Source organism: Coturnix japonica, chromosome Z (genome assembly GCF_001577835.2).
Source record: "Coturnix japonica isolate 7356 chromosome Z, Coturnix japonica 2.1, whole genome shotgun sequence".
In the NCBI taxonomy this organism is placed as follows: domain Eukaryota; kingdom Metazoa; phylum Chordata; class Aves; order Galliformes; family Phasianidae; genus Coturnix; species Coturnix japonica.
This window is the reverse complement of record NC_029547.1, coordinates 65,804,783-65,832,445: the sequence shown is the minus strand read 5'-3', so window position 1 is coordinate 65,832,445 and position 27,663 is coordinate 65,804,783. Positions and strand designations below refer to the sequence as shown.

At 39.0% G+C, this 27,663-nt stretch overlaps 1 protein-coding gene across 4 annotated transcripts in view; it reads right to left on the bottom strand.

The window, feature by feature from the left end:
- ZNF608 (zinc finger protein 608) overlaps positions 1–27,663 on the bottom strand; it is an 82,407-nt gene that overhangs the window by 24,783 nt on the left and 29,961 nt on the right. For all 4 annotated transcript variants that reach the window (XM_015850051.1, XM_015850050.2, XM_032441283.1 and 1 more), the window contains one exon: positions 19,848–20,103. In XM_015850051.1, coding sequence (XP_015705537.1) covers positions 19,848–20,103 — 256 coding nt within the window. The remainder of the gene's footprint in view (positions 1–19,847; positions 20,104–27,663) is intronic.

The following is a 27,663-nucleotide window of genomic DNA, read 5'->3' as shown; positions in this document are numbered from 1 at the left end:
CCTCAGTTCCTTACAATTTAATGAACAGTCATATCCAACAAATCTCTTACCAATAGCCTGACAGTAGTTATCCTCCAGGCTCAAAAGAGAAATTTGTCATTGCTTAAATACATTTTACAGATGTAACAGATAAAGGCAATAAAGAAAACAGAGCTTTTATAAAACAAAACTGACAGAGCATAAAGCTGTTCCTCCAGAATGAGCATTTGTGTGTGCAGGCGTGCTGGGCTTCTGTGTGCTGAAGGGAAACAGACAATGAAAGTAGGAAGCATGGGATAACAGCCTTCTCTGCTTCGGGAAAGGTAAACTTTAATTGCAGGGTCAAAGCCATGGTTTTCACTCTGCACACGCGATCATGAAAAACTGATTCCAAACAGGTTTGGGGGTATTTAACTTCTTATTGCTCGGGACATAAACCCCATCTTGTACACTCATTATTGCAAAGACAGAGAAAACAATGGGTGACATTTTGAGGCTCTGCTCAGACGTTTTCATTTCTCAGACCTCCACAGCTCACTAAGCTTTCATTTCAAATGAGGACCTGTCCATATTTAAACACTGAAATATAGAGTTGTGTATGTCTTGTATATTTCAAACTGGTTTAGAACTCCTACTGAATGATACAGCTTAAATGAAATGAATTCCTGAATGTATTTGTCACTGTCTAACATACCAGGCTAACATTCCTCCTTAAATGAGCAGGAAAGCACAGCTTAAGTGCTTCAGTAGGTATGGCAGCAGCCTGAATGTGGGGGCAGTGCTGAGAACTTTTTGGAAATGAACAAAGCCATTTCTTGGCTTTGGCACATCTGTTTTCATAGTGGCTCTCTTAACATTTTGTACCTCTTTCTGGGTACTTCGTTACTTATCACAAAACCAATGAGGTAGAAAAACTGTTGTCGTTAAATTAAGAAATCCTAAACCATGGATTCTTGAGCCATGGTTTGCCAACACTACAGCGTTACAAATATCTGCAAGTGTAGCCTTTTCTAATGGAAAACAAATCTACTTTTGAACACAGATGACCTTCCTGTATGTCAATAAACACAAATTGACTCTCTTTAAAACACAGAGGAAAGCAGCTAATTTCTTTCTCAATAAAATTTATGAAGCAATAAAAACTTTCTTGTACAAGCTGTGAGGTTTGTTTCACTTCCTTGTCACATGAATTGAGGAAAATTCTGCCCTTCTCTTAGACTCTTCACAGACTCATACCAGAAAGGACACCTTACAGAGGACCCGGAGAATAAATCTGATTTCTAACCCTCACCTTTGGATTCTTTTTAGTATTTGGCACTGAACATCTTAATTTCCAGACCCTTCAGCGACAATATTGGTGGATTTGATTGCCACTGTGCCTTGAATTATGCTTAGTAATGTGGTCTAACTAACAGAAAAACAAATGCCGTGTCTGAGCGAGGGTAACCGTCGCCAGAACAAACAAGCATAATCCTTAATCCCACCTATTTACAATGCTGAAAATGTCAGTTCATTTACATTCCTGCAACCCCTGGGCAAGATCAAAAGGCAGAAAAATTGTACCACTTAAAAATATGTGCTTGCAAAAGCAAAAGGTTGATAAAGATTTTATGTCTAATATTTAGTCAGATTAAGTATAACTCCTCACTACACATTTCATTGCCACTTGCATTCCCTCTGACCACATGAAGAAAGCTGCTTTTGACAGAACACAAAAGCGAGGCTTCTGGGAATGTTTTGTTCTCTCTTTTCAAATCCTCTGATGCATTAATTTCCTGACCTCTATCCTAATGCAAAACTACAGCTCACTCCTTAGGTGATCATCTTTGTCAGAACAGCTTCCACTCAGACAGCCGCTAATCCACCAGAGCTAATGGTTTCTGTCAGGAAGGAAAAGCAGGTGAAACGATGCTATCATTACACTGTATGGAAAAACCTACATCCCTCAGGTGGGCTTCTCCCCCTCACCAAGCAGCAGCGCAATGTATCAAACATAAAGAATCTGCCTCTGTTGGTCCCTGTATGTGAATGCAGTTCCATTTTGCCAATGAACTAGGTTAAACCACTGGAAATTAGGCGGGTTCACCAAGGTGGATATCCACACTCCCATAAGATGGGAGACAACCGTACAGAGGAGTTCTTCCTTGCTCTTAGTCCTCTGCATTGCTTGTATGGCTACTACAGCCACCTGTCTGCCTTATAAACCCTTTGAGTTTGAAACACCAAATCACCTGCAGGTGACAACCCAAAACCAGAAAGAAATTAGCAAAAAACAATACTGTCCTCCCCATGTGTCTACTGTGTCTACTTTCTATGCAGTATTTGCCCAGAGATTAAGGAAGCTTAGCAGGAAGGATGGAGTAGAACCACACACAATTAGGACATTTAACAAGGAGTGGAGGACAACACCACCAGCAGGATGGTTGCCTCTGTGGAAAGGCCAAGCCTCCATATGCCTCCACCCCTCGGCTCCTATTAATGGACCACCTCTCTGAACCCCAGACAAGCAAATGCAGAAACAACAGATGTCACAATAAGGAGTTTATAGCACTTCAGGAAGGCGTGAAAGGAATGACAGTTGGCTCCCTTTCTCATCACTTCAGCAGAAGCCTCTCTCCTCACCTAGGAGGTAGCTGACGCATGGCATCATTTCCTCAGTTTCACAGTGCTCAAAGGCTCTACCAATGATCCTTTGGGTATTTCATTAACCCAGTTTCTTGGGTTATGGAAGCCAGGTTTCTTCCTTGTGAAGAACCTCTGACAGTTGGATAAGAGTACTAAAGATTACAGTAAATCTATGTATTTACAGTAGCTGCTAAGGGTACGCATGAATACAGAGTTCCTTCTGCCTCTCCTGGAAACTTAACTTTTGTCCATGGCTAAAGGAGTGTTTTTTCCTGGAAGACATTTCCTGTTCTGTCTGAAAAGCCAGAATTTTGAATAAGAAACTTTAGAATGACCTATGGAAATGCCACAGATGAGAGACATTTGCTTTTGTTATAAAAACAAAACAAAACAAAGCAGTGGAGATGGAGGAGTTCAGATTTACTAAGAGGAAATAATATATTCTTTTCACCAAAAATCTGAAACTTCCTAAAGAAGATGTGACACTACTCAATAAATAGGGCAGACTAGATTTTTAATGAACATCCATGAAAAACATTTGTAGAGAGTATACCGAATGTCTTTTTCCCTTCAACATATGGCAGACAGCCCAGATACAGTTAGCATCTTACAAGACACTTCCTTTTTCCTTGCAGCATCAAATGTACCATACACACAAGCAGAAACAGCCTCTTTTAGTAGGAAGCCCTTTGGGAATAGGCAGATAAAAGGCTGCTTGGTGAACTGAATCAAATTCCAAGGGCTTGAGCATACAGAAGAACTGCTTCAAGGAAACCCAAAAGCTCAGCTTTTTGTGGTCTCTTCCCAGCTGACTGGTTTGGTAGGCTGCCACTTCTATCCTTTCATTTCTGAGGACAAGGGTCAGAAAATTGAGGGGACATTGAAAAAAGCTTTTGAGCAATGACTCCCTGATGCCTGGTAGACCATTCTAACTAATCTTCAGTTTTGAAAACTCATTTTACGTTATGATTCTCTGCTTTAAAATAGTCCCTTCCCAACCCACTCCCTTCCTCTCCACCTTTCCCCCACCCCCTTTTTAATAAAGCTATTTGGTGACTGTGAAACATCTCTGAGAACACCAAGATCTAATTTTGGTCCATCAAAACAGCAAAGCTTACCACTAAACTTACGAAAACTATTAATACAGGCCTTTTCTTCATTCTAATAAGGCATATTGGAATCACACATTGAAGCAATCTCAAAGAGTAACTCTGAATTTCTTTATCATTATTTAGAGAAACTTCAGTTATTCTGAAAATGCTGTATTCTCTTTAATCATGCACAGACTAGCACAAAGTCACACTGAAAATCATAATAATTGAGTGAACGATGAACAGAAGGGAATATTGTTTGGTAAAGCCTGCTATTACACTGCCACAGAAATACATTTATGGGGAAAAACACCACAGAATCAGGAACATTTTAAACACTGATAAGTCCTAGTAAATAATGGAAAGAATGAGGAAAGTGGGAAGATTAGGAGTGAAAAGTCTATCTTTTTATGGTTGGCTGTCAACTCTTTTACAGACACTGTAAATAGAATATACTTGCCATGTTTTCAGAATCAGAATATAATCTTATCTATCTCCAGGTAAAACCTGAAGAGGTACAACCAGTACCCCTCAAAGGAAAAAGAAAATGCTAATACACATTTAGTGCTGGAAAAATATGTGATTAAAAATAAGCTTGAAAAACCAAAGGAAAAGAGTAGTGCAGCTTTATGACTTTCCGAAGCAAAACCAACAGCTGCTGTCACAGCAGGAAAATTAGTGTTAATTATGCACTTCACTCAGAATCGATGGTATTCTTGGATCTCAGTATGCTGTTTTGCATTGGGAACACCTCATTCCCTCATTCTTCCTATGATAACTTTAGAAAGCTGTTACAAAAAAAGCAAAGATCACTGGAGAACTGCCCTTCAAAATCAAGAGATACAAGCTTGGCACAGGTATTGATACTGGTACTAAAGATGCAAGATTAAGCCAAGCCAGGGGTAAATTCCCAGTCAAGAACACTCCTGCTGTATAGATTCAACAGTTGGTCTCTTTACCACTAGGCTGTCCAAAACAGAATTGTTCTCTGTTTCATATTTGGTTCTCATGAGCCCTTGATTTAGGGAGCTGAGGGGATCTCAAGAAGTCGTCTGGTTCACCTGCCTTGCTGGTTCTTGATCAGAATCCTTTATTCTGAGAGGTGTCTGCAGAGACTTTCTTTTAATGGAAGCCTTCTTAAGTCTCCATCAATGCCTCATTACCCTTCCTGTTAGAAATGCTTCTTTAATATCTGACCTGAGTCATTGTCACAATGGACAGAGCAACCTGTGATAAACATCATGTGCCTCCAATCTCACCTGGCTCAATATTCCCAGCCCAACCCCTCCCAGTTTAAACAAAAACAAAAACAAAACAAAACAAACAAACAAACAAAACAAAACAAAAACAAAAACAAACAAACAAAAAAAACCAGAAACACCTCAGTTTAGTGAATTTATTCATCACATTGAACATTTCACTGTTGTGATGTATAATCTAACTGAAAACACCTTGGGGTTCCTTGGTCAAGATTCGAACCTCGAAAGAGCTAAGGGGCAAAATGGAAACCAATATGTGGTTAGCAACATCATGGTATTAACTAATCTAGTTCCACCAATCCTGTGTTTCATACATAAATGCACAGAAGCTGACCTGAAATTTCTGTCATAAACATCTTGTACTACAGCAGCAATTAACTGTTATGTGTTTTTCAATAAGTTTTCCAAGGAACCAGCTTAGAGGTGAGGGTTACATTAAAGACCAATGAAGAAAAACTGTCTGCATTGCCCTTTCTTTGTTTATTTTTATTTATTTTTTTTTCCCACCACTTTTTAGAACAGAACCCCCTTGTGAGGTCTTCTAAAATAACAATTCAGGAAAAAAAAACCACACTAACAAAACGAATGCTTAAACCACTGAGTCAATTTTGACAGGCCTTTTATCCAAAAAAAGCAGCTGTCAATGAATCCATTTTAAATGCTTCCACCACCACCCCAAGTTATTCTTATATAAGAACTTTCCGTTCCAAACCTTTCTGTTTGGATATATGGTAACAATAGCCTCTATGTCCTGATGAGACTTGATATGTAGAGCTGTTTTCTATCTGTTATTAAGCCTCCAACGGTGGTGTTTCTGTTGCAATTTATAAGAAGTGCCAGTTGAAGGCAGAGCATTGTACACACTATATTTTCACAGCTGGATACCTCCGTGAACAGAAAGCAAAAACATGAATGCACATGCACCATATGTCTGGCAGAGGGGAGGGGAAAGACTGCAGGGAATAAAGGCTGCAAGTCAGATGATGTTGGGTGGTCTAACGCTGGTGGAAGATGAACATGTGAATGGGAAGACATCCCTAACAATATTGGGAAACACACAGGGCCTTGATGCAGTTGATGGTGCTGCATCACCAACACAAAGGCCTCCAAGCAGATTGCTCAGGGGCCTCTCCTCCCTTACACAAACTGAACAGTTGCATTTTACACCATTCATCTGTTTGTTTCTCTCATCCAGGCCTGTAGGTTCTTGTTTAATATTTAGCATGAAGACCTCTTAACCCTGAGTACAGCCCAGCCATTTTAGAGGTAACTATATCTAAGGGTCTTTTGTTTTCTTTGTTTCTCAGCTGAATGAGAACCAACTCGCCAAACACTAGAGGTACACTTGTGTCTTCAGTTTCTCTTTAGAAATTAGCAGGTCCTGTTTGCTAAGTACAGTAGCTGTGGGATTGCAATACACTTGTTGGACAAATTATCTGAGCCTTTTCTAAGCATGATTCTTCATCACACAGACAGCTAAAGGTAATAATCCCTTAACCAGGGAGACGACCAAAATCCCTGTCAGCAAGAAGTGAATAGAAATTACAGCAAAATGACCCTGTCTTCTAAACACATCACAAGGCCATAACATTTTCTATCTAGAAAATCTTGAAAAGCTCATATTCACCAAACCTTGCTGCTCTTCAAACGCTGCCTGCCTGGAAATCAGAGCTTTGTGGCCAAGACTTCCTTTCCAAAGACTATGGTACTGAAGCAAAGGTATTCAGGCTACTTAAGTAACAAACCCTGTAGTTCATGCCTCCATAGTCTACACTATGCAGAAACATTCACTTGTCAGAGAGGAACTACTCCGGATTTAAAAGTCACCAGTAAAGAAAACGACAGCAGCAAAATAATTTGTTACAGGACACGTGTTGCTCCAATAACGTATGTGACTTCCCAAAAGTTACCAGCTCTTTCTGCTGATAACTAGCTTCCAAATTTGCAGTTAATCTTTGTCATTATCCAAATCACCCCCTCCATTAGAAGCAGGGAATTGAAAATAATGAAAACCGGCTAAAGTTAAAATGCTCACAGTCACACTATGGGCAGAACCAATTACCATTTAAATAACAACGTGAAGCTCTTTGAAGGAAAGACCTTTTGATCTCCAAGATTCAAACGCTGAATAGTGAGAATCCCAGTCCTTTAGATTTCCAAGGGAAAAGGATATTTAAAAAAAAAAAAAAAAAGAGAGAGAGAGAACTACTACCCAGGCTGCCATTCACAAACTTAAATCCCTAACATTTTTTACTGTTAAATGTAGCTCTCTTGGTGTGCAATTAAGGCAATTTCATCAACAATACGTTGGTTATTAAATGCTCAAGTGACTCTTTTCTTTCAGATCATTCTAGTGTGAAGAAGCACGAAGCAGGAAAAGTGGAGAGACCAAAAGTGAATTGTAAGTTCTATTTTTCATCCTTCCCCCCCGTGAATGTTAAATTTCCAATTTCCAACCTTCCATTAAATCACACATTGCTGTTAATGCAGACTTTGCAAATTTGAATGCCTTGTTAATTTCAAATTCAAAACAGGGTGAGGTCAAATGGCATCCAAAATTCCACTCGGGCAGAATTATGAATCATGTTCCTGAAGCAGAGTCAAACTGTACTGAATTGCAGCTCGAATTTCTGTCATTTGCTAATATTTTCTCTGAAGAGCTCCGAAGCAATGATACTTTGAAGAGTGCTTTAGCCTTTCACAGCCAATGGAGTTTGCTGATGCCACACTTCCTAATTGACACAACACAGGGTCTGCATGGCACATTGCTACAACATTTGCTTTACAAGTGCACATTTAAAAGGAAACCAGTGACTAATTTCCCAAAGACTTACAGGCATACATTTTCAAAACGAGAAAAACAAAACTGTTACATATCCACACAAATCAGAATTCACAGAATGGTGGCAGCCAGCCAAAGAAACTACTCCAGGTCTGCTCTCCCATCTGCTTGGTCTGTTAACTATCAGAAAATAAAATAAAATAGCTTCTTCTGCAACTAATTCTGAAAAGAAATCCTTAAAACATGATTTTTATTATACAACTTCAGTCATGCACAGTATCTTATGATGACCAACATATGTCCTAGCACAGTGCATGGTCGACAAAAAACCTCAGAAATAAAAGACAGTTCTCTCCCCCAGCGCTGAAAAGGTGCTGCACCAAGCCACTGCTGGTGAACACAAAAAAGACATCTCTTAATCCTAGAAGCAAACTGAGCCCCACAGAAGATAAACTCAACACAGTCTCGATGTAGTTAGTGGGTGATGCTAGCCCCTCTTGTATATCTACCCTAAACCTTTGAACAATGAGAGTAAGAACAAATGCATGCCAGATCCTTGGTCACTTCCAATCACAGCATTAACATAAAACTGGGAAGCACACACAGTCCTTGCACATGGGAGGGAAGCTACACATATCAACAGGCTGAGCAGTTGCTGGCAGTAACACCTTCACATACTTGTCTGCTGGAGCCTTGACAAGTGATTTTCAGTTTATGGCAGTGAATCTTGTCAAATTTACTACTTTCTTTTTTAGTTTGTTTGTTTCAGCCTATAAATTACAAGCTCACAGTAAAGACTTGCATAATTTTCCTATGTCCACCACGGCAATGGTTTACAGTAATTAATAACTAAAGGTTCCTATTTCACAGATTAAAAAAATAATTTGACTAGATGCACTTTCAACAGCTCCTCATAAATCAGTCCATTCTGCTTGTAAAGTTCAACTCAAGAGTTATTGTGTCTATTGTGCATCTTAAGGTTCAAAGAAAGATTATTCATGCATTCATTCATAGCCAAGAATGTTTCCCAGCAATGAAATTTACCCTTCAAAGCTGACCGAAGCTTAACCATTAGGTTGACTGAATAAATTAATTGCACAATGATATGCCATATCCCTTTTCAGACGAGTTTTTGGTGAATCAGGCTAGCTTTACACCAATGGTATGTTAATGGCCCGAATTCCAAAGGGTAAATAGCTGCTGTCCACAAACATTACCCAACTGAGTAACAGGAATGCAAACAAATCCCTTTGTATACACAGTTCATTTTTTAAAAGTACTTTAAAATCACATATCTACAAAACTGCTTTTGTGGAAGAAAGAGGCAGAAAACAGACAAAAGTAAATCTGTTACAGAGAGCTCCCAGTAACCACGTAGTTTTGCCAGCTGAAGAACATTAATTCTGTCTTCTATTTTTCATACTCATTTACTTTTCTCCTTGTGTGGGGTTTCTAAGTGGCTTGATTAATCACAAAATAAAACCTATGAGTGTTCTTGTAAAATACCAAAAAGTCGGAGGAGTCCCAGAGAAACTTTCAGGAGAAACTGGCTGGTTCAGCTAATTCAGTAAACATTCCAGCCCTTCCCAGCTACCAGCCAGTGAAGCTAGACTGAAGATTAGTCAAGATAACAATTACATTGTTTGCTACTGCCAACAATGCAAAGACTTTAAACCTCCTTGAAGCTGGAAACAAATTAGTAGCTTTGCATGCATCAAGCTGTCTGTCCAAATGGAGGCTGGTTTTCATGACAGCACTACTAGCTGTGTTCCTCGAAGATTACCTTTTGAGGATACAAAAACATTTTCTGTTACTTGCTGTCACTTCCTTGTCTAGACCACAGGATCAATTCCTAACCTGATCACCACCTACAGTCTTGAAGCAAACTCTCTTTTAAGTCACTCTCCTTCAGTAAGTCACTAGATTGGATAGAATCAAGAACAAAGTACAGAAATGAACTTCAGATTTGTGGTTCATAAAAATGGACAGAGCAGCTGATAAATTCAAGCCTTTGTGCCACCTGTAGTCATTATCTGAAGGAGAACCAGCCTGTCAGTTCATTTGGAAAAAAAACCCAGACTGGTTTTCCTGGAATAAATACCTAGAAATGCTAAGCAGCTTCATTCTCATCACTATGAAGGTATCTGCATGGAAAGTATAGAGTCACTGAAAACCTCTCTTAAACCTGAGATGGTACAAGTGGAGGTTGAGGCCTTCAAACCTTCACATTCTGGATAAAGGAAAATTCCAAGAAATAATCTGAACAGCTTTTGGGACACACACACATACAAAGTCTAGGAGACAACTTGTGAGCTGTCATGAAGGTTTGACATGAAGGTTTGTTTTGGGAAGTTTGCAAAAGAACCCCCCTGGAAGAAAATGTATGTTGTTAAACAAATGCCAGAGGCTTTCCACACACTGAATCAGCTGCAGCTGGCAGCGCTCTAGACATACCTCTACCTTGCATCAGCATCTGTGAAGCAAGATTTGCTGCCTTTGATTCTCTCTTCATCAGAACTGCTGAACATTCTCTCAGCTGGCAATGTTTCAAAAAAACTCTGACTTGGCAACTTAAATGGAAATGAAATAATACTATGTTTCAAAACCCAAGATGTTTCACTCCCTTCTTAAACAGCCCTCTAAACTAGGAGGAAATGGGTCCTCCCTGTGTCCTCGCTTTGGTAAAAGAACTGGCCAAGTGCAGTGGCCATACCATGCTACAGCCACTTATAATGCACTTATAAATACTGAATTCATATTTTTTTATAAGATTAACTAATAAGATTTTTTATTCCCTTCATACCATAATGGAAAACATGAAAGACTTTTTCAAGTGCATGCTGACCAAGCTGAAAGGTCACTCCTTATAAAAGAGCACATAACAGAATTACATGCTTTTCATAAAGCAGCAAATATTAGTAGCCTCCACTGACCACACTTCAGATTTTATCACGTCTAAATAGAGGGCTCAAGCCCAGGATTTGTCACCATTATCCCATACTTCTTAAAAATTATTGTTTGAGCTTCCAACCAGCTATACTTCTTACTCTCAAACTAAATCAACTTAGTTGATTTAGTTTATGGTTCTTCAGAAGAAACAGGTTTGAAGGCACACAGACTGAACCAGTTTCACAGCCACTAATGCTGGCTTAAACAAAATTTCTGAAGAAACAACAAGAAAAAGCTAATTTATTGTGAAACTCATTGAGAAAGAAGGCTTTCCGAGGAGTCACTTCAAACTTCTCAGGAATTTAATAAAATTGTAGGGAGAAAGATAAAGCCTTTTTAAAATCCATAACATGTATTAGAACTCATACTCTTCTACAAATTGACATCAGTTTATCTCCTCCCTGAAGGAAAACAGATCCTCCAGCGAAACCTGAAACTTCTCCTTCTACTTACAAATCTCCCAACTAGAGGGGGTCACAGCCTCCCTCAGGCTTTAAAAGATCCACAAAAGCCAGTTCTGTATGAAAGCAAGGTTAAGCAGTATAGGCTCAGTCACTGTAGGGGAAAGTAAACAGGCAGTAAAACATAATTACTTGTTTCAACCTACTCAAATGCAGAAGTTTTAAACTAGCTGGTGAACAGCACTCCTCTGCATTAACCAAAGCCTGACCTAGAAGTGTTTCTCCACAACACTCGTTCTCAGTGTTAACAGTTGACATATTCCCAATAAGTTAACTTAACTCCATGTTTTTTTTTAAATATCTTCATGCTATTTGTAAATTACTGAAGCAATGCCAGAGAATACTACTTTACTTTGTGTGTGTGTGTGATTGCATCTTTATCAAAGGTATTAAATTGTGACCTTAAAATTAATTATTTGAGCTTTTATTTTCATAGGTACATCCATTCAGAAGTTCCCTGAGATATGTATTTTAAGCTAGTGAAAACCAAACAGTGCTAATTTTTATGTAAATATACTTCTCATTCAGTTGATACTTCCTTAAAAACAAACAAACAAACAATCAAACAAATAATTTAAAATAAAATAAAATAAAATAAAAAAAGAAGAAGAAGTAAAGAGCTCAAATTCTGCCCTTGGTTGTTTGGTTTATTTTGTTATCCAAGGTGTTACTTTTTTCCTATAAATCTCATGGAATTTAGGGATGTAAAACTGACAAGCCTCAGTTGTAGTTTCCATTGCTACACTGTCTTTTAATAAACCTACAATAAGGTTTGCAGTCTAAATCAAGAAAGCTATTCACCTTGGGCTTTTCCTTTTTTACATTCTTTGTCTTCACCCTCAACCTCTTCTTTTCCACTTTACCTGTCTCAGAACAAAAATATAAACTGCAAATTGAGGGACAAAAAACTTCTGCTTTTTTGACTGTCTTATGTCACCAGCGGTTCTGGACCAGTAGCTAGTTTGTATCAAATTGGTAATAACTGGAAAGGATGTTGAATATGTGCTCAGGCCAACAAAATGTAAGCTTCCCATTGATTCTGAAGAATGGAAATTTGGCTACCATGCTACACACTGGTCTTATAGAAGAGAGTCCCAGTGCTAAAAGCAGCTTTCTGCTACAGATCTTGAAGAAGAAACAAAACAAACAAACAAACAAACAAACAAACAAAAGATTAATATTTTTTTTAAAAACATATATGTTCTTATATTAAACTGTTTTTTTCTGTCTTAGTGGAAGCATACAGTCATGCAACAGGGAGAAACTCTTATTCACCTTACTGCAGAGTATGAGCAATATTTTGCAGGGTAACAAAACTAGACAGCCACAGCTTATCCGAACTAGTTCAACTATGTACAAAATTTGAGTGACCCTAAGAACATTTTAAATAAGTGGATTAATTTCCAGCTCATGACAGTTAAAGACATCATTTCCATTGTGATTTCATTCCTGACTGCACAGGTATTTATTCAGTAAGAAAACACTTGAATGCAGACACACTTTCTTCATCAACAGCCAACCTCTCCCTTGCTACTCTCAAACCCAAGCATTACATGTCACAAGTATTTTGCAGGGGATTGGTCTCACTTCTAAACAATCAGCTGATATTGAGAATTTGGTTTTGAGCACTCACTGCTCAGATCCCTAGCTTTCCTTAAAGCATCTCCTTCAGTCTTTCTATGCTTACTGCTTCAGCAGGTTCAATTTCACAGATAGCTCCACACAAACGATTCTAACCTCAATTATCCTCCTTCCTTTTTCTGTGCACCTTCCCCTCCCCAACGTGCATGTCTGTAGAAGAGATGTATTTCTATGTACAAACACAGCAGGGAGACTTCCTCAGTTGTATTCAGACAAAACACAAAAATATGAGCACTGTCTAAAATTTGTTGGTTTTTTCCATTAATGCCTTGGGTTTTATCAAGATGGTCTGAGCCATAGAATGTGCCAATTGCCAGTTTTCTGTATACAGACTGGCTATTACTGCTCTGGCAAAACAAGACACGTTGGATATTTTCACTCAGTTACTCCAAATGAACCATGGCCATGCTCTGCTTAGCATCACATCTGTATCTGCAGAAGTGAAGCAGTAAGACAGGCAGGCATAAGGCAATAAACAAATTATGCATCCCTTTATAAAGCAGAGGTGCACAGCCTCTCTAAACAATGCTGCAGGACTAATGCTAGCTAGAAAGCTAAAGTGCATACATGTTCAAGGACTAAAGCTGACTTTTAAACCCAAATTTAACATTTAACATAACATCATCTTTATACACATTTCCTGATCTGAAGCAGTTGTGTAAGGAAGGAATGCAAGAGGTGATGCACAAATCTTTGCTTACCTGTGATGCTTTGTATAACCAAAAAAAAGAGACTTAAATTAATGTTTAAATTTATGACTAATTGAGCATTTGTGAACAAAGGGAGTGCTATGTGAAAGAATCAGAACTAAATTCAACAAGGTAATATTTCACTCTAGCCTATAGCTCTGACAGCAGGGAACACCTATAATCCATTCTGCATTTCTCCTTCACTGAGAAGGTTTATACTGACACGATTTATCTACTGTTTGTCATGAACCAGGAGCCTGCAAAGGTTTGGTTATTGTAGGCTGGCTGATTCATGGCAACTCATTAAAACTGTATCAGTTCAGCCTTGTATACCTGGCTTGTAAGAGCAAGTCTAACACCTTAAACCCACTTTTCTATGGATAGCATAGGGACTTGCCCCTAAAATTAATATCTGCTTCAACAATCAGATATTGCTTGCAGCCTATAAAGCCAACAGTATCCTGGGCTGCATTGAAAGAAGCATGGCCACCAGGGTGAGGGAGGTGATCCTGCCCCTCCACTCTGTGCTGGTGAGGCCTTGCCTGGACAGATGGGTAGTCCTGTTCCCATTAATTGCAGGAGTGTTGGATGAGATGGCCTTTAGGGGTCCCTTTCAGATCAAATGATTCTATAACGATTCAGTGAAATCGATAAACAAGCAGAAGACTAATTGGGAAACTGAAAGGTGTGCTTAACAGTCAGTTCACAGTTCACTTTGTGGTTATCTCAGAACATTCATTTTGGCTACCAACATATAATAGTCATAAATATCAAATGTCAAAATGAAATTCATGCCCTGCTGGCTTAGAGAAGGACTCTTTCCCTCCCACGTTAGCCAGTGCTGTGTGTTTCATACAAATATTTAAGAAACACTGCAGAAGACAATATCAGAATTTGCATTCATAAACATTTGCATACCCAAGAACAATGGTGAGATGATCAAGAAGGTCCCTCAGGCCCCAAAATTCAGTCTACCTATTGCTAAAGTCCCTCTCATGGCCCAAGTCTTATAATACTTAAGTCTTAAAAAACTTTTCTCAGATAGCCTATGTATATCCCAAAATAAAACCCCTTAAACTTATCTTGTAAAATAGGTTTCGTTTTCCATAAAACACACTACCAGTTTTTCTGCAAGCCTGTGGCTTCCCATTTCTTACATGCCACAAGTTGCTAAGTGATGCATGCCAGGCATCACACTCCACAAACCTAAAACAGTGAGGCAGTGGAGGCCTACAAAGAATCACATACCTTAGGCTTCATTAAGTCCATTAATTTACTGGCTCCAATCTCACAGATGGTAGAAAGAAGATTAAAAATAAATTAATAAATAAATAAAAACATCTCAGAATCTAAACATGTGTAGGCTTTTTCTGAACAGATTATGTTTTGATACCAGCTAGCATTCATATGTCTCAGCTGAGTACTTGCATGACAGTGGAAAATAGCTGGAATTCAGGTGCTTTCTTAATGTAAATAGCCAAAAAAGGCTATCTCCTCCATTAACTGTTTCTCTAACATGGACAAAAGTCTTTATCTAACATGGACAAGCCTGACTTTCGAACATCTTAGTGTTTCTGTCCCATAAAAACAGTTTTATAGTGAAGATAATGGGTAAGAATACCAAGATGCTGCTTTCAGTAGCCAGCACATTAATGTTTGACAGTGCACATAAAGGGCAGAATATAACTGCATCCAGCCCAAAAGGTTATCTGTTGGCTTTCTTTTTCATCTTCATTGCTTAGTTTAGTAAACAGCATTACCTCTCTATAATCCTTGCCTAAACTCAAGACAACAGCGTTGGCAGTTGGATTAGAGGTCTTAGAGGTCTTTTCCAACCTTAATGATTCTATGCTTATGTGAATTTCTGTTTAGTATTGTAAGGTTCTTTGACAAAATATATTATGAAAAAATAAACAAACAAACAAACCAATTTTCTCTAATTTCTGCATTTGTTTACCTGAACTTTTGATACACTTTTCAACATAGGCTTCATGAATTTGTATACATGAAAGTAGGAAAGTGTGGTTGTTAAACCACAAGAAATTGTAAAGCTGTATCATAGGCAGACAGAATACTTCTCATTCCTTTAATTCTATATACACATACACACCCTTACTTATACACACATGCATGAACACATAAGTAACCAGAGACATTTAAAGCAGACCGTGTTTTGCAGAACTAATATCACATAGGATAAGGAAGAATCAACCTCATTTCTGTGCGGCAGCTGTGCTTTCAAAATGTCTGTGCTTATTAGATGCAAATGTGGCAGGCTGAAAAACCCATCCACAAGTATCAGCATGTCTCTGTCTCACCTAGGTGTTCTACTGCAAAACAGAGCCAGAACTGACACCAACATAAATCTGGAACAATCTGGAGGTGATTCCACCACATTTCTGATATCCAGTATAATTAATCAGAGCAAGCTTCAGACTCCTGCTTATTACCCTCAACAACTAGTCTCAAGTTATAAAAACAACAAGGGAGCCCTGACCAGGGAACATGTTCAAAAATACAATTCATTTTTCCATTATCTATTACTGAACAACAAAAGGAAGTCGTGCCAAACCACACAAGAGGAAGAATGTCAGTGCAGCAATGCCTACACCTTTTGCAAGCAAACAAGACATCATCACAAGTAGTGCTTCTCACACCTATGGGCAGATACTACTGATAAATGTTGAACCAAAAACAGAACGTGACCCAGGGCAGCAGTGTGTTAGAAGCTTGTTGGTGGTTTTCCTTTTTTCTGGGTCATTTTTCTTTCCTCCAGATAGTTAGAAACAATTGCTACTCTCTTGTGCTTTCCCAGAAGATAATTACCCCATTTAGCAAGTACTCCAGTCTAGATAAACCTTACATCTCAGTATAGAAAAACAGACAGTATAGAAATGCAGACAATCGCTTCCCATAATATCAGAGAGAAAAAGAAAAAAGAAAAAGAAAAAAAAAAATAAAATAAATACACTCCAATAATACTACCAAGTTGCTTCTCATGACAGATCTCTGCTATCACCAGATGGTTGTTTCTGGTATCAGATGTCCACATCAAGCTGCCAGCTTTCAGGTTGGTCCTGCCTGTGACCATTTCTCACATCTACAGGGTAACATCAACTGGTTCCTTTAAAACATTTTTTAATTCAGGCACTCACACCAGTATGGATACATTCCCAAGGCATATCTAAACAAGAGTATTGGGCAGAGAAAAAGGCAGACAGAACACTTATGTAGAAATTAAACACTGTGCAACTGAGTAATGCAGCTGAGAAAAGCTCAAATGATAACAGGCATTCTCAGAACATTCTACTAGTAAACCACAGCTATGATTAGTTACTATGCCTTATTATAAATAAAATGTGACAGATTTCAGACGCCAGTTTTCCTACACACATCTTACGATTTAAACACTGCAGGAAAAAGCCTGATTCATTAAATCTGCTCATCAAATCAACTGAATTGATTGCTGTGGAAAAATGGGGAAAAAAAAAAAAGCTGCAGTTAACAACATTCTCTTTTTTAAGTCATGATTTTGTGTGCAGTCGAGTGCAGCTTTTTTCCCCCCTTTGGAGTGATTATCTTAAAAACATGAGTAATAAAAGCAAACATCACCATTCCCGTGGCTGTGAAGAAGATATGCAATGGAAATTCTTTAGCATCCCTAATAGAAAACTGGTTACTGCAGGCACTGAAAACCTTCAAAACATGTGTTCTTGAGTTCTTCCTCTCTAGAAAGCATGTACTGGAACTAACAATGAGTTCAACATGAACCACTGAATTTGACCTTTCTCACTTCACTCTTTTTTAATAACTGTAATCACCACATCCTTTCTGCACTTGCATTCTGATTGCTAGCTCCTCCTGCAGCACATGGAGGCTGCTTAGCAGCACATTTGGGCCACAGTTCTGATATGCCAAAGGAACTCACCTTACAGAGCGTCTGAATCAGATACAAAAGAATTCAAATACCTTAAAATACAAGGCAAGATCAGAAATCACCACACCTTAGCTTCTTAGGATTCTTCTACCTTAAAAAAGCCATCCAATTCATGGACAGAGAGATGTGAGTTTGGATGTGTGCTTTTAGTAGGCTTTGAAAAGCAGTGAATGAAGTGAATACAAAAGGTACATGTGGATATCACAAAATATATATTTCAATTGGGCGTTATGAACATCAAGATGGTTTTAGATCTCACCAGTTACATTGAGTTCAGCATATGCTGAATTTACACCAGTTTTAGCAGAGGTCATGTTCTGGACTAATTAAAATCAGAATTGAAACTGGAGAAAATGAGTATCTGATAATCATCCTTCTGCTAAAGATAAACAGAAGACCCATCTGCACTCTGTTTTCTAAAATTTGGCAGAAATTGTTTCAGGCAAGCTGCTACATGGCTGCCTTCATAAACGTGTCGAAAAATCTGAAAACAGCTAAATATATATATATGCGTGCTCCAAACAGCAAAACTCAATTAAAATGCAAAATTGATCATTAGGAACTCATTTTTTTCATAATAGTGGCTTGATTGTGAACACTGGCTTGGGGAAAAACAGAATACAAGTTACGATGTTTTCTTCATTTAGGCAGTCTGAAACAGTATGACATAAAAGACAGCAGTACAAAGCATATAACACAATACTTTATCCATTGTATTGAGCCTCTAGATCTGCATTCTAGCATCTACATGTCCATGACAGCTTTAAATCCCACTGCATGTGCTACTGTACTCACTCTCAGCAGCAGAGTTGCAAAACAGTATTTGTAAAGCCATGAGAACTGGCACATTCAAAACCATTAAGTTCAAACACACCATCATCTAGCTGTTAGTTGTTTCAGAAAATTGTTTTAGACAAACTGGGAAAAGGTTAAGGGACTTAATTTCTACTAAATACCAAGAGCTTTTAAACCCGTGGAGTGCTGAGAAACTGGTAAATGGAATGTCATCCTGACAAGAATGCAGTTTTTTTTTTAATGCTTCTGGTGCCAAACCTCTAACCAGACAGGCTTCTTAAATTCAGTGGGGGTCAGAAGTTTAGTTTATTCAGCAAGAATAACACTATTAACAGCTACTGCTCTTTCATGTTGCCACAGTTAACACCCACACATTTCAAGTCCAGTTGATGCAGGAAAGTCAAGGAAAATTGGAGTGGCTACAGGCAGTCATCCCCGCGGGGATATTTTAAAACTGAATTTATATTGTGCTTTAAAAACAATCTAAAAGGATCAATGCACCTTATGAATCTGCTGTAGACATACACAGAGAGAAAGATGGATGGGCGAAAGCATATAAAAGCGAGTAAATCTGACTCTCTCTATTGATTTTTGAGAGGACAGCGTAGAGCACTTAGGTGAGGTCTTATATATCACCGCAAAGGACCAAATGCTATTATGCATATGTCTGCAGGATGTCAGGATTTATCATGAAGCAATGCACTGCAGAACTCTTTCATTTTATCCTTTTGTAAATAACCTTGTTCTCACAGTTGAGGGTGGCAGACCACTATTAAATAACCCTCAAAGAGTGAACAGAAGAATAGTCATAGGTATGCTACAGCTTACAACTGGAGAAATCCACCATTATGAAAACAAAAATTACAGTAGGTTAGGGTATACACATAGTATTCTTAGCATTAGCAAGAGAAAGCTGCTTTTTAAATAATGAGCTTTTAAAACCAAGATGGAAACATCTGCATATCACAGTATAATCCTCTTTCTACTTTGTTCTAAACCACAGACAATCACATTTATCATTTGCCAGAGCTCTCCAGCTCTCCTGCTTGGCCAAGCACTGTCAGAGGGTATTACAAAAATCAGTCTGGTTTAGGGAGCACTTCTACACCAGACGGAGCGTCTCTGTTAGAACGTTTTCCTCGTGTAGCATGTTTCAAACAACCAAATTGCGAAGTTATCACAGAAACAATCAGAATTTCTGAGGGGGTCTCTGGGGTTCCCATCATTATATAATGGTGCCATTTTTTATTCAAGTACCCAAGTTCCAAAATTCTCAGCTATTTAAGTGTTAATCTGAGCCATTCATAAATCCATGCCTCTCACGTACATTCCTCTCCTCTTGCACATTTAAACAGCATGTTTATGCTACTTGGTTAGCTTTTGCTCCATATACTTTTCTCAACAAAGCAATAGGAAACAACTCTGTTGTTATTTCGGTTACATGGTGGCTCATCTGGAAAATATGATTGCTTAAGTAATTAAAAATCTGCCATTTGTTTTTATAAGAAAAAAACACACTGGCTTAGCTAACAACTATGATTGCCACTGTACATTATGTTGTTCCCAAAGACTAGTAAGTCAGGAAGAGTCTCCTTGTTAAGATATCCAATAGACAAGCCTAATGGAAAAAACAATTTACCTTCTTCAGTTTCATGCCACACAATTCCTTCCAAGTTCACGCTGGTCCCAGGCTCACAAGGTCCAAGGCATTCGGGTTCTGTTACTACTCCAACTTCGTAAGTATTTACACCCACAGAACGAGTCCGTACCAAAAGCTGCTCAACTGGTGCTGCAATATTGGATGAAGATGGAGAAAAGTAGGAAGGCAGAATCTGAGGTGTGATACTGCTGGAAATTGGAGGTGGAGGTGCAGGCACTGTAAACAGGGGATCAACCTGAAAACAACAGACAAACTTACTATAACGGTGCTGTGATATTTAAAAAAGGAAAAAAAAAAAAAAGAAAAAAAAAAAAAAAGCTAAAAACAAACTAAAGAAAACCGAGTTTGCTTACACTACATTTGTGTGTGCAGGAGTTTGGTGTACTATGGGCAATTTCAGTTTTCTATGTTCGATTTTGTTGGTATCAGTCCAAATGCTGCACATGAAGAATTATGTACAAAAATATCTATCACACTAAACAAGGCAAATTGCTAAATTTCTGCAAGACTATTCCCTGCTGTCATAGGATGCTGCCATGAAATAACTGTGGATGCTGGGTTTTTTTTTGCTGTTGTTATTTTTGTTCATTTATTTCCTTCTTCTTTCTTTTTTATTTTAGGAAAAAGGGATTAAGGCCAATCTTTTCTCTTAGTGCTGACAGAGACTGATTTGTGGATGGAAATTACTTGGTAAATGGGTAACTTCACTTTCTATTTAAATAAAAACATTAATAAAGACAATGCAAAGACAAATGACATCTTTTTTTCATGTACATCATAGAGAAATTCATTCTTGGAACAATTCTAATAGCCACATGCCATCAAATATAATCTCTTGCCACCCAATCTTGAATGTATTAAGACTCTTAAATTCTTAAATGCATTGAGGTCACCCATGTGACAGCTCACAGGTAACATTTACTTCTTTTCACTTGAAACAACAGAAGAATCTGTCCAAACCATGTGATTTCTAAGGTCTTCCAAAATGCATACGTGTAACAATACAATTTGCCAAACAAATAGTCTGCAAACCAGGGAGAAGCACTTCAAAGTTATCTTTCCCATGCGACTTCAAATATAACCAACAGCAGATCTTCTGCATAAATATTTGGCTTGAGAGTTCTTGGCATTTTATTGTGGTGATAAGGTCTTTTGACACATAAAAGACAGTCAAACAAAGTTACTACTGTGCCCACTCAAATAGCTAAAGCAGTCATCTGAACTATCTAAAATTCATGTTTGTTTGGCCTCCTGGATCACAGACATCAGACCAAGAACTCCTTCCTCAGTCCAGCAGTTCAGAAGACGAATGCTGTTTAGCTACTTTCAAAATGACTTTCAATTATCTTTAAGTCTAAGTTGTTTTTAATTTTGGTCATCTCTAGGAAGGTTCAAGAGGAAAGACACAATGACTCCCTGCACAATGTCATCTAGGTTTCAATTAAGTGTACCTTAACATAGACCATAGTAAGACCTTCTTCTAATGTCAAGCAAGTAAATGGAAGACAAAGAGAAGAAAGGAATGAAGAGTGTTATTCCTCCATCATATATTCTTTGCATCCTGGATCTGATCGCTGCATCACTATATCACTGACTCGCATGGCCATTTTTCATTATGAGCAAGTGAAATGGAAATCAAATAGCCATTGCCAGTTAATTATTGTTCTTCAGGTTTCACTCATACAGACAACCAACATCATGTGCACAGTGTGTTAAATATTAAACAAAAGCATTTTGTGCGATCTTTGTATAATAAACTTGGGTTCTAAGCCTGACTATGCTAAAACCAGGGAGAAGACAGGAGAGAGACAGAAGAACTTTGTTCTTTGGTTTTCTTTACTTTTTTCCTTTTTTTTTTTTTTTTTTTTTTTTTTTTTTTTTTTTTTTGTTTGTTTGTTTGTTTTCCCCAGAGGTGGAGGAGGAGGGTGGGGGAAGGGACTATTTAAGAATGCCTATTTAATAGGCACTTTTATTTAGAAGTAATCCTCAAGTTAGAGATAAAATATAGCAAAGAAAAAGAAATCAAAGCAAAATATGGATACTACAGGCACACACTAGCAGCAAAAGCCTAATAATACCAGCAAAAAACTACTGAGTACTAGCTATTACTGTAGCACAAATCCAATGCAGTCACACAATGATATCTTTTCTCTGTACACCACTGTGCTTGCAAAGACAGGGCACAGACACCACTGCTTACAGGGCAGAGTTGGGTGCCCACAGGCAACACAGCCATCAGCTAACCACCATGAGCAGCTCCCCTGTGCAAAACCTAGCTGTAAACTAACACACAGCCACAACCCGCCAGTCTGTCCAGATGATGCCTGGCTGTCAGGTGCTCTGCAGAGGCACACGTGAGGTGACAAAGTCCTGCTGTGGGGCATGTCTGTCAGCCTCAGGTGCTCAGCTTCACCACGAGCAGCACTTGGAGGACTTCTCAGCATACCTTATTGCAGGGACAACCAATCTGTTGGCTTGCCTTGGCCACAGTGACTGTAAAGGAATTATCTTGGGCCACGTGTAGGAAGGTCACTCCAAAAGTAATGTATTTATTTCCAGGGAAACTACAACTGATACAAAGAGCACAATAACACTGCCTGACCAAGCAAATTCTCTGCTACAAAGCACTGTTTTTTCACACAGTCACCACTATTAGCTACGGATTTTCACCAGCATTGAACAAGAGCCTGCATGCTGTGTTCACACTAATCTGTACCAGCAGAGATGACACACAGTTGATGCTGTCACCGTTGAAACACACCACACCTCATTGTGCTGCACCCACTGTTTGGTCTCTACAAACATTCAGAGTTGATGAATGTCAATGGGTACAAGATTTTCTACATACAAGAATTCAATTCCACACCTTTGCTTCATATGCACTTCCATGTCAGACTGCCCCTCTGCTGCCAGCTGTTACACAGCAACAACATGGAATGAAATACTGTTGGGAAGGTTCAGCCTCTACTGCCATCCCAACATCTGCCTCTGGCATTGCAAGCCAACATCATAAAATAGGTATTCCTTTCAGAGAAGCCCTCACAAAATATATAACACAGTTGATGCATATAAAGTAACAAAACAATTTGTAATGTTTTTCATTAAAATGTAAAAAATAGAGGAACCCAAGCTGCTACACTGCTGGGATACGAGACCTGGTTTCTCTGAAACTAATACATCAGTCTGGTTCAGTGGCAGTGGTTGCAGCTCTTAGTGATTTCCCAAAGTGTTTGTCAGAGGTTTTTGATGAAATATTACTCTTTCTGTACTTCATCCTTCAAAACAGTTATTCACAAATGTACCCACTGCCAAAATGCGATGACATGAATAAGATGTGACTATGAAGCAAGGGCTTTTCCCTCTGGTAAGAGAGGGCTTTTAGAAGTCCAGTAAAGAGGCACAATCACCTTTTGACTGCAATTCAATTTATTCCATTTGAAAATTCATGAGTAATGTATTTATGCTGTCTGAAAATGGAAAGAGAAGTAAACTGCCAAACAGATCCTTTTATCAGCAGTCTCGAAACCTGTTCTCAAACTCCTTTATCACACAGGAAAGCACAGCTGCATATTTTTTGCCACTCACTGGGCTGTGGTTAGCCTATGTATAAAAATCATAAACAGATTTGCCATCACTTGAGCTGGCTCTGCACTGTGTTCTCCTGAGACCCGCTTTCAGCCCAGATGGGGTTCATCATGTACCGATGCTCAGTTGGTGCTGAAGGGCCAAGCCAGGCTGCAAGCTGTGCTTGGTCATGGGTTGGACATGCCTGTCATGTGCAGACTGGAGGAGAACCCAATGAACAGCTGTCGGGTCAGTGTGGCGGGCTGCTGTAGTAGAATGAAGCCTTGGACAGCCTTTATAAAATCAGAGATTGCAATTGAATGGCCTGCTTGATAGCATATCCTCCCCATTTACGTGCAACATTACTCCTCCATAAAACACGCTTATCACAAAGCCAGCGGAAAAAACATTTGCTATTATCATTACTAGACTAGCAAAAGTCTCGAATGCAGACTAAAACAACGGATGTTTCTTTCACTCTCCAATGCACTACAAACAGTGAGGTAGAGCTAAGAAGAAAGCATGGACCTGACAGTGTACCCCACCAAGAGACCCGTCACAAATATTTGTGCTCTCCTATTGTTAATACAGACCTGGTTGGAGATACTCATGTTTTCCAGGAAACAGATGAGGCCAAAACATGGTATCTGCAGCAGAAGGGGCTGCTGCCCCACCATGCCCAGCACCAAGCCTTTGGCAGAATCATAGAATGGCCTGGGTTGCAAAGGCCCACAGCGCTCATCCAGTTCCAACCCCCTGCTATGTGCAGGGTCACCAACCAGCAGCTCAGGCTGCCCAGAGCCACATCCATCCTGGCCTTGAATGCTTCCAGGGATGGGGCATCCACAGCCTCCTTGATCAATCTGACTCCCCAAGGCTCCAGAGAGCTGCACAGTACCATGACCTTCCTCACAAGCAGAAATACACAGCTCACATGTTGCTCCGGCCAGTCATGTTTTAAAATCATCCCATCACAGTCCAGCACTAAAAGTGATGGTTCTCAGCGATCACTGTGATGACACAACAGTTTCCACAAGTTCTCCAAAAGGGCATTGATGTAACCTATTACAGGCTGAGGGAGGCAGGAAGGCCACAGCCTCCACTGGAAAACAGTCATATAAGACTAACATCTGGAGGTGGCAGACTATCAACTGAAAAAAAGTTAATGTCAAAAACAGATGCTGTACAGTTTCTCACTGTTATTTCTGCATGATTATTCCCAGGTGTTGGTGCATGCAGAGCAGCAGGCTCTCTGTTTACCATGTGAGCCAATGTAAGAAATAAAATAATAATAAAAAAAAACAAAACCCAAAGAAGGGTTGTTCAAGAAGGGTTACTTACAAAGATGCTCTCTTTATACATACATATTATATATACACAATATATATGTATATATATATACAAGAGTCCAGAAAAAAAAAAAACAACAAAAAAACACTGAAATATTCAAGCAATATTTTCTTCATTCACCCAATTCCAAGATCTTTTGAGAGCTGATTAGTAACAAAGGCTACAAAGCTGGAGTGTTATTCATGGCAGCTTTCCATTGCCAAGTGTTTGACTGTATCAGAGAGCCATGGCTCTTGGTAGTAGAGAGCTCACAGAGAATGAAGCATGTCTGCCAGGAGCTGTAGTCAGTGCTCCATAAAGTGCTCCCCTATCTGAACATGACAACAAAAATCTTTTGGTGGTTGCATGACATTAGCCTGTGTGTGGGAGAGGACACAGAGAAGAGAGGAAATATCATTCTACTAGAAACAGGCAGACTTTATAACAAATTGGGCTTGTCTTCAGTTACTCTGTCACTTCACATCCTGAAATTAAGTTCTGCTCATCAAAACTGAAATTTCAGATGCAGCACGAGTTTCGAAAACCTTGCTTACAAATGGATAATTTATGTCCTTTGTGTATAATTTCCTGACAACCAAGAAGGATTTCAGTGGGCAATGCTGAGCTCAGCACACTGGGAGGAAGAGCAAGCAGTATCATACAACTGCCATTACCCACATTTTGATTCCAGAAGGGATGGAAGAATTTAAGACTTTTTGGTACTGCATTCTCTCACATATTCCCATAGCAAACCCACCTAAATAAAGAAGAGAAAAATCCAAGCAACATCTATGGTTCCAACTGCCACACTACTGATCCGACCAGAAAGAAATTCACAGTATTACTCAAACTAATGCACTCTGTATCTACATACTTCATTCATTTCTACTTTGAAAACTCTCAGAGGGTGAGTATCCAATGTGTGAAATGTTTCTGTCATCAGGCCTGAAATACCAACTAGAAAATACCTGCCATGCAGTCAGGCCTCATTATGTGAAATTCTAAGAAGTGGAATAACATTAATAGACACTGAAGTACGTGTAGATCCACCTCATTAATGACCATGTACCTCTGAAGATGTATCCCCATGAAGACACGGTCTACCAGTCTAAGACCAAGGGGCATCATACACTACTCCAGTGTCACCCACCACATGATTTTGAAATACACATACCAAGAACCAAGGCAGGTATAAGGCTTAGCATGATGCCTTGCCTTTTAAATCAGGCAAATTTTACTGTGAGCATTGCCAGTAGCTACACTAGTAGAAAGCATAAGGGAAGAAGATCTCAGACCTATTATTGGATGTACCTAGAAAAACTAAACTTCACCATCAGCAAAACTAAATAATTCCATAAGAGAGACTAAAAGGAAGGAGGGACCTCTAACTTTGAAGCTGCCACTGACAAGCTCTTCAGTGTTGATAATTACTACTTCATGTGACCAAAGTGAAAAGCAAGAAATAGAGGAAATTAGCCCTGTATGGAAGCCTTACTTTTCTCCTTTATCTTAGGTTAAAAGAGAGACTCCCTTGTTTTCACATAAGGTATGTCTGCCCTACCTTGCTGTTCTAAAGCAACAGTGACTCCAGCAAATCTCATTTTAATCTCATTCACACCATCACACACACATCAGTAGCAGTTCCAACAAAATCACTTGAAACTACTCTGGAAGAAAATCAACATGGAAGAATCTGAAATCTCTCAGCAGAGTCTAATGAAGAGACAATGGTGCTGAACGCCAAGGCAAGGAAACTTGCTTGTCCTTCTTCTATTTTCTATTCTTTCCAAGATACTTGGGATTTCCCAGAACCATTCACCCGTTTTACTGTGGGAAAGATCAGCATTTGAGAACTGCCAGTGATATCCTTCTGCCAAAGGCTGCATCTGTGAAAAACTGTATGTCAGTTCAAACATTTGGCAGAGGCCTGGTCAGATGCCCAGATCGCCACCTGCAAAGCTCTACTACAGACATTTCTTTCAGCCCATATTCAGTGAGATTCTTGAACAAGTTTCTCTGGTGAAACTTCATTTCTCCTGCTCGGTGGTGCAGTTTGTGTTCACACCCTTTTCTCCAGTTATGGTACAACTGCTTTGATAAGCTTTAACACGAAGCAAGCAAACAGTGAAACTCTCTAAAGGTCCCTATTCCATTGGCAAATATACACACTGTTCCTGCATCAAGAAAGGAATTCCTCTGAACTGATTTAGACAGAATGTGCATGCAGATATCTCCAGTATCAGATGGTGTCATGTGATCAAGTACAATAAAAATCAAGGCACAGAAATTTCCTGGTAGAAGATTAGGTATCATCTGATCTAGACTTGTGAAACCATGGAAGTGGTAACTACGACAGTGATGGTTTTCATTTCAAAGGCTGCTTCTACTCTGTATGATTCTGTTTTACCTTTCAGGGTTCTGATCCTGTAAAGTATTTTTTTATAGAAATACATTTAATTGTTGCATTTCTTTTCAAGTTTTCATTTTCTAAGTCCAAAGATATCTTGCCATAACTCTACTACTCTGCAGTAGTAGTCCTCCATTACCAAAAGACAGCTCAAGTTAGTCAGTGAAATGACTACAGTCTGGTGGAATAGCTGACTTTGCAGCCACTCTGGAGTGCAGACAGGAATATAAAGAATATGGATTTGTGATTTTTTTAATTTTCTTTTCAGGGATCTGTATTGATTTGCCAGCCTATATCAGGTAATAATTCACAGTAAACCACGACTCTGAGGAGAGCCAGGTTATCTTTTTGTCAGGCTTCTTTGCACCTCTTTGGCTTTATGTATGTCAGTGTGCCATCACTAGAGATTTATCTCACCCATCCATTTGTTGACTACTCTGAGAGTCTGAAGTCTGTACGCTATGATTCAGGCTGTTGATCCCTCAGTTTCATGAG